The 12,547-nt window shown below is 35.0% G+C and overlaps 1 protein-coding gene across 5 annotated transcripts in view; it reads right to left on the minus strand.

Moving 5' to 3' along the window:
* The window catches only part of PHKA1 (phosphorylase kinase regulatory subunit alpha 1), a 127,464-nt gene that overhangs the window by 43,301 nt on the left and 71,616 nt on the right, over positions 1-12,547 (minus strand). For all 5 annotated transcript variants that reach the window (XM_058536192.1, XM_058536194.1, XM_058536193.1 and 2 more), the window contains 4 exons: positions 11,756-11,865; positions 10,634-10,778; positions 2,676-2,754; positions 735-901 (listed from right to left, as the gene is read on the minus strand). In XM_058536192.1, coding sequence (XP_058392175.1) covers positions 735-901; positions 2,676-2,754; positions 10,634-10,778; positions 11,756-11,865 — 501 coding nt within the window. The remainder of the gene's footprint in view (positions 1-734; positions 902-2,675; positions 2,755-10,633; positions 10,779-11,755; positions 11,866-12,547) is intronic.

The following is a 12,547-nucleotide window of genomic DNA, read 5'->3' on the forward strand; positions in this document are numbered from 1 at the left end:
AATAGACAACGAAAGCAGGCAAACCACGTTTTAGATAGCTAGAAGAATAATTCACTCCTACTGGCCCTTCTCTCTTTCAGATTCAAACAATGTAATGCTTGCCCTGCTTATGTCAGTATTTTAACCCTTTAGGGTGTTTCTCAGCCATGTTTAATATATGCCCCCACGATGCTTTCTCACTATATCATCTTCATATTCCTAGCAGCCAACTAGATTTTTTTGTGCTTTTTTGGTCTAGTTTGTAATATGAAAGCAGTAGGCATACCGAATAGGCTTTTTCAAACTATGCAGACCTCCCCAGAGATTCTGATGTGCCCCTGTAATATTATATACAAAAAGCACTCTAATTGAATTTCATATTTTTATGATTTTTAATGTGAAAAAGCAGTACTGTATATGTATAGCTTTCCTACTATGTACTTGATTAAATATCTCTCACTCACCACTGCTTCCTCCCATTTTGAAATCACCAGCTATTTTATATGCCCAGGAGAGAAATCTTCCCTAACTTTAGTAAGGGATAGTCCAACTCCATATTCCACACTCACTACAGGGATATTAGACCAGAAACCAAAGGTAAGTAGAAAGATGAAAAGTGAAGCCAAACAAAAGTAGAAATCTAGGTGTATTAAATAGAAGTGAGAGTGCTGCCAGTGAGAAATATTAACGAGGATGCTCAACAATACTTTGTATTTTTGTCCAGCGAGTCCAGTGCCTTTATGAAGCCTCCTTACCATTACTGGTTGAACCATAGCCATCCATCCAGTCCCCAGATTCCAGCTCGTTATAGTTGTCATCGTAATCCTCACTGTACAGCTTACCCTCAGGTCCAGAGTCCATGAAGCTTAAATGTGTGCGGCAAGATGTTGTCAAAAACTGTGACAATTTACCTGTTTGAACCCTGACAGTTAAAGGGTAAACAGAAAACAGAAAATCAGAGGAAATCCTTTTTAACACAACACAATTTAGTGAAAAAAGGATACCTAGAATGTTTCATTGGGGGATTACTAATGTTTATACATTAGTATAAATTTTGTAAAAGTGAAATTTTACAGCACTCCTAGGCATAGTGTAGTGTAGGTTAGAGTACCATGTTAATAAAGACTACAATTATGGGTTCACAATCTACCAGCAGATCAGTTTTGCTCTCTTTCACTGCCATGTACTCTGCTAACTATGCCAAATATCCAGCAAAAATTTCAGTTGGCTACAAGAGAAGCTAGAACAGAATGAAGGTAAATCACCATGAATCCATCACACCACTTAAAAAAATAAAAAGACCATTTTGAAAATAAAAGATGGTATTTTAAAATTTTATGAATCATAGTAGATTGTAAGCCATATCCCATCCTACTTATAAAGCCAATTGCAAAACCCAAAAGGAAAGTCAGTAGTATTGATTTTCTAAAGAAGCAAGCTTGAACAGGCTCCCAATGGCCAGATCTGAGATAATTTGAACTTTGAAATAATGACAGAAATGGAGCATGACATATTGAATAAGATAAGAATCCATGAATCTATGCTGACACTAAAACTACAAAATAAAAGAGGGTCAGGGAAAGCTCTTTTTCTTTTATTTTTTTGCAGAAGGATTCTAACTAATAGATATATACAGAATGACAGAAATGCAGAATCATCATTTTACAATCCCATTAGTAATAACTGATTCATCAATGGAAGCTAAGACCATTTGGTCAAAGACTATTGGAGAAAGGATATGGAGAAACCTGGCAGATACCACTTTAACCAAACCGAGAGACATTCTGCAAAATAACTGACCTTCCTTCTTCAAAACTGTAAAGAAAACTGTCATGAAAGATTAACAAAAGGCTGGGGAATTGTTCTAGATTAAAAGACTTCAAAGAGATATACTAACTAAATGCCAATCTGTGATCTTTGATTGGATCCTGGAGTGGGGAAAAAAAAGCTATGGGAAAACATTATCGGGACAATTGGGTAATTTTGAATATGGATTCTATATTAGATAATAGTGTTGTATCAATATTAAATTTCCTGAGTATGATGATTATATTGTAGTTATGTATGAGAATGCTCTTGTTCTTAGAAGACAGAAACTGAAATATTTAGGGTTGGAGTCATGATGTCTCTGGCTAACTCGCACATAGTTCAGCAAAAAAAGTCTGTGTGTGTGTCTGTATGTGCACACATATGTATGTGTGAGAGAGGGAGGAAGGCAGAGAAGAAGAGGGGAAGGGAGGAAGGAGAGGAAGGGAGGGAGGGAAGGGGAGAGAGAGAGAATGTACAAGTGGGACAGATATTAACAACAGGTTGAATCCTGAGGAAGGGTATATGGTGTTCAATATGATTCTTACACATTTCCATAAGCTTGAAATTTTTCAAAATAAGAACTTAGGGAAAAAAAGAAAAGAAAATCAGCCAGAAGTGAATAGTCCAGTAACCTTTTTTTTTTGAAAGAATAAGTTTTCTGGTCCACTGAATTTATGAGGTCTAGGCAAAGAATAGGGTGGGTAAAAATTCTAACCCTTCTCTATAACATTAAATTCTTTGACTCAATCTATCAAATGAGAGCTCCTCTGAATAGAATGAGATTATATTGTTAAATATATAGAGAAAGGCATCACAAGTCTACCATTACTATACCTAGCTTCCAAATTTCATTTCATTTCACTAAAGAGTGTGTAGAGCTCACTTACCTTGCCCCACCAAAATAGCCATCTTGCATTTTTCGGAGTGCTGCCAGAATACTTGAATTCAAACTGGTTCCATCTTCATCTTGAAATGAAGAGAATTTTAAAACAATCTTTGTGGTTTTAACTTTGAAATAAGGGGAATCTTGCAATGATTTCAAACCAACATTCTGGTGGTGATGGTACAAATGAGACACTCCTCATTGACCACCCTGTATTTCAACAATTCATCTGAGAGCCAACAGTACTGTAGAATGGGCAAATGGTAACGGATGATGACCACCAAAGTTCCTCAAAGACAGTATCTTATTTATCATAAGTACTTAGCACAGTGCCCGACGGCAGAACACTTAGTGTTTACTAAATGCTGACAATAATAACAACAGCAACCATTTGTTGAATGTTACATGCCAAGCAATGTGCTAATCATTTTACATATTATCTCATCTAGTGAGCTTTGGTTTATGTGCATAGGCATAAAAAATACTTAGATAGCTAACAATTATCTGACTTTATGTGAAGGGGATTATACTACACATACTCTTTTGTGGTCCACATTTTCTAACTTATCCTTTGTAAAAGTTAAAAATGATTCCATAGCAGACATTTAGACTATTTTTGTATAATAAGCAACACTGTGATGAAGATCATTGTAGCTACATCTTTATATACTTATTCTATTATTTCCCTAGGATAGATTCTGACAAGTAGAACCGTTAGGACAAAGGGAACACTTACTAAAAATTTTATAGAGACTGCCAAATTGCCCACCAAAAAAGTTGTGCCAATTATATTTCCACCATCAGTATAGAAAGTGACTGTTGCCCCACACCTTTAACAATGGGGATTAATAATCTTTTGAATCTGTTTATCTGACACATTAAAAAAATACCTTGTTTTAATTTTATTACTAGTAAGATTGAGCATGTTTTCATGTATATACTGACCATTTGTATTTCTTTTATGAATTGCTTGCTCATGTCCTTTTCTCATGTTTCTATTAAGTAGTTTATCTTTTTTTCAGTTGACTTTCAAGGGCTCTTTATGTTTTGTGAATATTACCCTTTTCTCTATCATATGTATGACAAATACTTTATCTACTTTATTATTTGTCTCACAACCTCAACCACAGTTCATTTTTGTATAAAAGATTTATTTAAATTTTCATGTTTTTAAATTTGTCAATTTTCCCTTTTTGTGTCTTGCAAAGGACAGCTTTCTTTAGCCCAAGATCACAAAAACATTCTCCCATATTTCCTTCTAATACTTTTATAGGTTTATTATTTTTCTTTTGCTTAGCTTTTTAATCTATTCATAATTTAATTTTGCATAAAATATAAAGTAGTAGGCCTAAATTAATGATTTTCCCAAATGTATTTATTTACATTCTTTTGGCTCTATTTGGATTGCTATCTTTATTATTATTTTAATTACAATGGATCTGTCTTTTCTCATTGTTTTTAGTTGTTAAAAAATCTGGTTATTCTTATACATTTTCTCTTCCATAAGAAATTTAGATTCAAGTTGTTTATAAAAATTTGTGTTTTTATTTTGATTTGGAATTGCACTGAATTTATAAATTTAATGAGAATGGACATCCTTTCAACATTAACTGTTTCCATCTAGCAACATGATATGTCTCTCTAGTAATTAAAATTTTCTTTTATGTTCTTCATCAGTTTTATAATTTTTCTCATATAGTTTTATGCATATTTCTTATTAAGCTTATTCTTATTTACTTTTCTAGAAAATTTGTCAATTTTATCTAAATTTAAAAAATTATGCTTGGTATTCTTTTATAATTTTTATTATAAAATTTCTCATTCCTCATTCCCTTTCTCATTCCTAATGTTGTTTTTATTATCTTTTTCCTCTTTGCTCTGAAGTCTACTTTACCAGATATTAATGTAGCCACTTCTGATTTTTTAAAATCAGTTTTACATGGTATACCTTTTTCCATTCTTTTCATTTCACTCTACCTATACTGTTATATATGAAGCGAATTTCATGGAGACAGCATATATGTGGGTCATTTTTTTTATCTACTCTGCCAATCTCAGTCTTTTAATTGGTATATTTAGGCTATTTACAGTTAATATAATTATTGATATGTTAGAGTTATGCCTGTCATTTTACTTATTGTTTTCTGTTTGTTCTTCTGCTCTTCATTTCTCTATTTCTTCCTCCTGCCTTCTAAAACATATACAAGAATTCCATTTTGATTTATCTATAGTGTTTTTGACTGTATCTCCTTGTATAGATTTCTTAATGATTACTCTAGGTATTACATTATACATACAAACATGCATTATATACACATCACTGTCTACTAGTGTCAACGTTTTGCCAGTTAAAGTAATGTGTAGAAACCTTACCTCCTTTTCAGTCCCTTACCTTCTCCCATTTATAATATAATTGCCTTAAAGATTTCCTCTACATACTTTGAGAACCACATCAGACAGTGCTATGATTTTTGCTTCAACTATCAAACATAATTTAGAAAACTGAAGTGGAGAAAGTCTATTATATTTAACCATATTCTTACTCTTTTCACTGTTCTTTTTTCTTTCTTGATGTTCCAACATTCCATCTTGTATTATTTCCTTTCCATTTAAAAAATTTCCTTTAAGCCATTCTTTTAGGGCAGATCTCCTGCAGCCAAATTCATTTAGCTTTCTTTCAGCTGAGAATGTCTTTTCCCCCTTTATCCTTGAAGTACATTTTTGCTGGATACAGAATTCTTAGTTTGTAATTCTTTTCTTTCTGCACTTGAAAAATGTTGTGCCACTTCCCTCTGTTCTCCAGGGTTTTTGATGAGAAATCTGCTGTCATTCTGATTGCCTTTCCCATATAGGCAAGGCATCATTTCTATCTTACTGCTTTTGAGATTTTTTCTTTTTCTTTAATTTTCAGGAGTTTGATTATTATGTGTTTTGGCATGGATTTCTTTGGGTTTATCTGGTTTGGGGCTTTCTCAGCTTTCTGAATCTGCAGGTTTATGCCTTTTGCCAATTTTTCAGCCATTATTAGTTGGAATACTTTTTCAGCCCCATACTCTTTTTCCTCTCCTTCTGGGACTCTTATAATATGAATGTTAGATCTTTTGTTATTAGTCCCACAGGTCCCTGAGACTCTGTTAATATTTCTTCAGTCTATTTTTACTCTTGTTCAGAATGGGTCATTTCTATAGTTCTATCTTCAAGTTCACTCTATCACCTCCATTCTGCAATTGAGCCTATCTAGTGAGTTTTTCATTTCAGTTATTGTAGTTTTCAGTTTTAAAGCTTTCATTTGGTTATTTGTATCTTCAATTTCTTTGCTGAGAATTTCTATTTCTTTGCTGAGACTTCCTACTTTCAAGTGTGGCTGTAATTGCTCATTAAAGTATTTTTATGATGACTGCCTTAAAATCTTTGTCATAATTCCAACATTTTGTCATCTTGATACTAGTGTCTGTTGATCAGCTTTTCTCTTGAAGTTGAGATTTTCCTGGACATTGGTATGAGTGATTTTCTAACGTATTCTGGAAATATGAGGTATTATTTTATGAGACTCTGGATCTTACTGAATCTTCTGATTCAGCAGATCTCCTCTGATACTGTGTGGCAGGAAAGGGAGCACTGCTTTGCTACTGCTAGGTGGATGTGGAAGGGGTTCCTCTACTGGTGGGCAAGGATGAAAGTCTAAGCTCCCCAATAACGCTGTTCAGACACTACTCCTAAGGAGGGGGAGGAGTGCCTCTTCACAGCTGTGTGAAGGTAGAAGTCTAGGGTCTCCACTCAGCCTCTGCTGATAGGGGTGGGAGCAGGGCTGCAGTTTTTTTCTGTGGTGTTTGGCTAGAGTAGAATAGTTACTGTTTAAAAGTTTTCTGTCTGGCTAGGCTGCCCCTTTCCTGTTCCTTTGGCTAGAGGGAGAAGGTTTTTCTTGGGCCTTTTTTTTTTATCTGTACCCGTTTGTGTTTCGGGGCTATAACAGCTTCTCCAGCACCCAGTCCGGGATCTACGAGGCAGAAGGAAAACCCAGGAAATTCACTGCTGTGTCATTTCTCAGGCGCAAAGTCCCTAGTCAGTCTCCCTTCTCTGTTCCAACTTTTAGAGACTTCTTATGCTCGTTTTATAGATAATGTCCAAAGTTTTTAGCTGTACTTAGCAAGATAAATAGGGAGAAGTGAGTCTACTCCATTTTGTCTGGAAATCAGAACTCTTTTCTTTTTTTCAAAGTAAAAGTATTTAAGAATACGAAAATTTCTAAATATAACTTTGGGCAAATCTCTTAGGTTTTGATAATCAGTAGTATCATTTTTCATTTTAAAACACTGTATATTTCAATTTGATTTCCTTGTTAATCTAAGAATTATTTGGAAAAAAATTTAATTCCTTTATGGTCAGATTTTATTTTTACTATTCTTTTTTTTTTTTTTTGTGAGGAAGATCAGCCCTGAGCTAACATCCATGCCAATTCCCCTCTTTTTGCTGAGGAAAACTGGCCCTGATCTAACATCTATTGCCAATCCTCCTCCTTTTTTTTCCCCCTTTTTCTCCCCAAAGCCCCGGTAGATAGCTGTATGTTATAGTTGCACATCCTGCTAGTTGCTGTGTGTGGGACGCCGCCTCAGCATGGCCTGACAAGCAGGGGTCAGTGCATGCCCAGGATCCGAACCCTGGCCACCAGTAGCAGAGCACGCACACTTAACCGCAAAGCCACGGGGCCGGCCCCTTTTACTATTCTTGTGATATTTAGTTTTATGTTATATGTCTGGCAATATTGTCTATATGATTTCTACTTTTTAAAAATAAACATTCTTTGGGGCTGGCCCAGTGGTGTAGTGGTTAAGTTTGCGTGCTCTGCTTTGGCAGCCGAGGGTCTGTGGGTTTGGATCTTGGGCATAGACGTACACACTGCTCATCAAGTCATGCTGTGGCGGTGTCCCACAAACAAAATAGAGGAAAACTGCCACAGATGTTAGCTCAGGGACAATCTTCCTTAAGCAAAAAATAGGAAGATTGGCAACAGATGTTAGATCAGGGCCAATCTTCCTCACCAAAAAAAATAAAAATAAAAATAAATAAATAAAAATAAACATTCTTTGCGTATTCTGTCTTTCTGGGTATAGTTTTATAGACACCCAGAAATACAAAAATTTGGTTTGTCAATCTTCTATATGTTTAATTATTTTTTATAATTGATCTGTGACATTCTGATAGAGGTATGTTATAGTTTCCCACTATGACTGTACAATGGTTTTATTATATTGTCAAGTTTTCCTAAATATCTGCTTTATACATTTCAATGATATTATTCAGTAGATAAAAGTTTATAAATGTTATATCATCTTGGTGGACTGTAACTCTCATCAATATAAAATACCCTTCTTGTCCCATTTACTGATTTGTACCTTGAATTCTATTTACTATTTTTGATATTAATATTGCCACCATTGCTTTCTTTTTGTTAGCAATTACACGATATATCTTTACACATTCCTTTATTTTTCATTTTTCCATATAATTTTATTTTAGGGATATCTTTTGTAAGTAGCATCTAGCTGGATTTTGCTCTTTTATGTATTCTTGGAATCTTTGTCTTTAATATAAGTATTAAACAAATTCACATTTTAATGTGATCACTAATATGTTCACTTTCATTTCACCAGCACAAAATTTTCTCTGACAAAAACACACAGCTCTTGGTAATGTAGGCTTTGGAGACTGACAGACTTGGTGTGAGGCCTAACTCTGTCTCTTACTAGCTTTGTGACTCTGGACAATGAGTCACCTTCCTCATCTATAAAATGGGGCTATTAATAGTACCTACCTGAATAGGGTTGTTGTAGAGATTTCAAAATAATGCATTGTGCTCAGTGCCTGGCACAGAGAAAGTATTCAATAAACATTGCAGTTATTATTGCTATTGTTCCTGCTGTTTTTGTTGTGTGACCATGTACCAAGTATCAAAACTTTGTAATTTAAATCTAGATCTTTAGTTTTATTCTTTTTCCCAAGGTATGGTTGGGTATCTCATCCCAACTATTAGGTATTTCAATTTTGAAATCTCTTTGTCACCATGAACTCAACATGTCCCTTTACAACTGGCATCTTCCTATACAATTTCACTGCTTCTATCAATGACAGCATTATTTACCTAGTCTCTAAATTTTTGCATTATCTTGATTCATATCTCATATCTAGTTAGCCAACACCTGACTTGCAGGTATTGTTTAAAATTACTCTTGTATCCTTCTTTCCCATTCTATTTTTACTACCACTAATCCAGTGTATCTTCTCATCACCTCATACCTGGATTAGTTTCCTTGATATCAGATTCTCCCCATTACAATGTATACTGTCACCAAATCAATATTCCCTAAACATCACTTTCACCATGTCACTCCCTGCTCAAAAACTTTTGATAGTTTAAGACTTCTGAGAAAATCTGTTTTAAATATCTCTACTTATTTTCAAGGTCTTCATAATCTGGCCCCACCTTACTTATCCAATTTTGTTGATAATTATGCTCCAACATGCAAGGCCCACTCTACTTTCTTCACTGTCTACTCACAAGTCAAGCGCATCCCTGCCTTCAGGCCTCACTCAGGGTATTTTTTGCCTCACCTAAAGTACTTTTCCTTTTTTCCTCCTCCCATATGAACACTACCCATCCCAAAAAGCCTGGATAAGTCCTACCTCGGTCAAGAAATTTTCTTTGACAACTTGATCACTTTCACTGTAAAATACTAATCTAATGGTTTAGTATTTCTTTATATACTGTCTTGAATTATTTTCTATTATTATTATTATTATTATTTTACAATTTTATTTATTTATTTATTTTCCCCCAAAGCCCCAGTAGATAGTTGTATGTCATAGCTGCACATCCTTCTAGTTGCTGTATGTCGGACACGGCCTCAGCACAGCCGGAGAAGCGATGTGTTGGTGCGCGCCCAGGATCTGAACCCAGGCCGCCAGCAGTGGAGCGCGTGCACTTAACCGCTAAGCCACAGGGCCAGCCCATATTTTCTATTATTTTTGTGTATTAGCTTTGCCTCTCCAATTAGACTTTAGACTCTCTGAAGGTAATTCCAGGAATACAGTAGTTATTAAATGGGTACTTGTTAATTGTCTTAAATGAAGAATAAAGACAAAAGGAAGAAAGACTATCCTACTTCCTCAACTCCTGTGCTTTTGAAGCACTTTAGAGATGTGACCAAAATCCCTAACCATCTGTCTAGACTTTGAATAAGTTATGACAAAGGATTCTTCTCTAATGAAAAGGAATTCTATGTACTTTGGCAGTACAAACAGGCTTTTGGAAGCAACAGCAGAGACACAGAAAGGAAGCAGTGCTTCAGTATTGGCTCTACTCCTCCAGGAACTAAGACAACAATAAAGCCTTTCACCCAGTTTCAAGTAAGCAATTTCAGGAAGTCCAGCCAATAAAGGAAAGATAAACTGAAAGCCTTTTCACTTTCGCCTGCTAGATTTTACTGCTTCAGTTAGACAAGCCTTGGAAGGAGAAGTCTGGGAACTAATCTATAAAATCTTGATGCTCCACTGGAGTAAGACAGATGCAGAATGTAGTATTACTGTCTTTAAATGAATTGTATTAATAACGTTTCTGCAAGTTGACCTAGAAACCAATTATCTGAAGTAGGCCCCCACCAAGTTATTCTATTACATTTTGGAATTATAGCTCTCAACCCACCTGAAATATTCTTGTGTATTGGTTTATTTGTTACGTATTTATTCTAAAACATAAGCTCCAGAAGAGTAGAAACCTCATCTGCCTTATGCATCCCATGTATCCCCAGTGCTTAGAAAAGTGCCTGGCACAAAAATAGGAGCTAATAATAACTGCTGAAAGAATAAATGGTCAGAAGTAGCTCTCCAGTGACTCTAAGATTTTGAAGGGCTAACCACATGACTTATTCCAAAAATACATTCATTCCTTGCCTCATGCAACCTTACCAAGCATGGTGTGTGAGATGGGGAAGGTGATAGTGGGCTGGCCTGTCATCCTCCAGCGGCTACAGAGGTAGGAGAGGTCTGTTCTAAGCATTTCCACTATCATCTTGTTGTCTAGAGCCAGGTAGAACTGTTGCTGGTCTATAAACTGAGAAAAAGAAAGATAACAGCTCAGAATAATTTACTCTCACAACCATCAAATAATATTTTAAAGTATTCACATATTCACAAGGGTATATAAGATGTCATAGAGACAACAATACCCCCAAATTTAATGCCTAATTCTTCCCAAAGTATCTGGTGGTCCATTGGTACATATAATTTTTGACATTTTTCTGTGTGCTATAGTTTACAAAGTGTTTTCTACTACATAATTTTATTTAATTCAATAACAACTCAGTGAGGGCTTTTCTTTTTTTAATAAGACAAATAATGCCAAGAGACATTAAGTGGATTAGAAAAGTCATATGGCTAGTGAATGACAAAGTCAGAAAAAGAATCTATGGTCCATTACTCTTTCGTCTATACCTTAGCTGCACGATTTCAGATATAAGATGACAAATGGGAAGCTTAAGTTTTCTTTCCATAAAATAGTTTCTCCTCCCATACACACATATAATTGGGCTTGCTATTGTAAGGTGGCTAAAAAACATCGGGCTAACAATGTATATAATCATGGCTAAAACAGTACTGACGTTTTTGTTTAGAAGAGGACATCAAAGATTTCCAGGTATGTAAAAAGGGCCCCTCCCCAAGACAAGGAGAACACGTAATTCAGTAGATGAACTTAAAAAACTATATTTTGTTTATAAAGGAGAAATACAGTCTTTATTTTTAACTTTTAAAAGTAAAGAGTACTTTTTTAAGTACTCCAACATTTGTAAAATCCCTATTACTGTTTCTGCAACACCCAGGACTACTCTTGGTAGCCACAATCACTTGGCATAGCTCTGTGCTGCAAGTTCAATTCAGTCCAACTTAACAAATATTTACTGAGCAACTTAATATGTGCAAGGCCTCACGGAACTCTGATACTTGTCCCAACTCCAGTAAATGCTTTATTTCTGTAGTATTTCTCTTTTATTTCCATTCATCTCTATGCACGTTAAAGCTCATTCCACCCACCTGTGGAGTGAAGGTAAAGATAGTTTTCCGAATGTCATACAGTTTTGAAGTTCCAAGGACTCCCATGTGTCTGTAGGGTCGTCCACTGAGTTTCATTCTACTGTTGCATCCTGAGATAGAATTGAGAGATGGTCAAGATATTTTTGGTGCACAAATTCAATCAGCAAACATTTTATTATATTAGTTTACACTTATTGATTGAACAAACTAAGTTTTGTGTCTCAAAGTTCATGTCCATGTCATGTACAGGGCCATACTAAGCATTATGGGGCTTTCCAAGAGAAAGAACAGGCAATTATCAGTCCTTCAAGAAACTTTATGCTCTTATAAAGAAGCCACATTATCTACATAGGAAAGAAAAGAATGTACATAAAAATTAACAGTTCTATGAATGATAGAATTCTATTACCAATGCACATACACTGAATTTCCTTAAAGCTCAATAAAAGTGCAAAAGCTATACTGATTATCAAACTTAATTTAAACTATGCATCAACAAAGCTGAACAAAAATCTCAACAGCTTAAAGATGGCCTACTAAACTGAAAAACTGAAATAAAAGTGTATCTTGATCTCCTTCAATAGCATAACACTGACACATTTTATTCAATGGGACAACACATTTTATCCAAATAAGTCAAAATATTTTGATATTCTTGTATCTGATAGAAAATTTTGTGGAACTTTATACACAGAGTAAAATTCACTTGGCAGAAGAACATTTTTAAAAACTTGAAAAAGGGGGAAGACAAACTATCAGACAGCTACAAAAGTAAGGCATAATTTTAATGAA

This window comes from Diceros bicornis, chromosome X, assembly GCF_020826845.1.
Source record: "Diceros bicornis minor isolate mBicDic1 chromosome X, mDicBic1.mat.cur, whole genome shotgun sequence".
In the NCBI taxonomy this organism is placed as follows: Eukaryota; Metazoa; Chordata; class Mammalia; order Perissodactyla; family Rhinocerotidae; genus Diceros; species Diceros bicornis.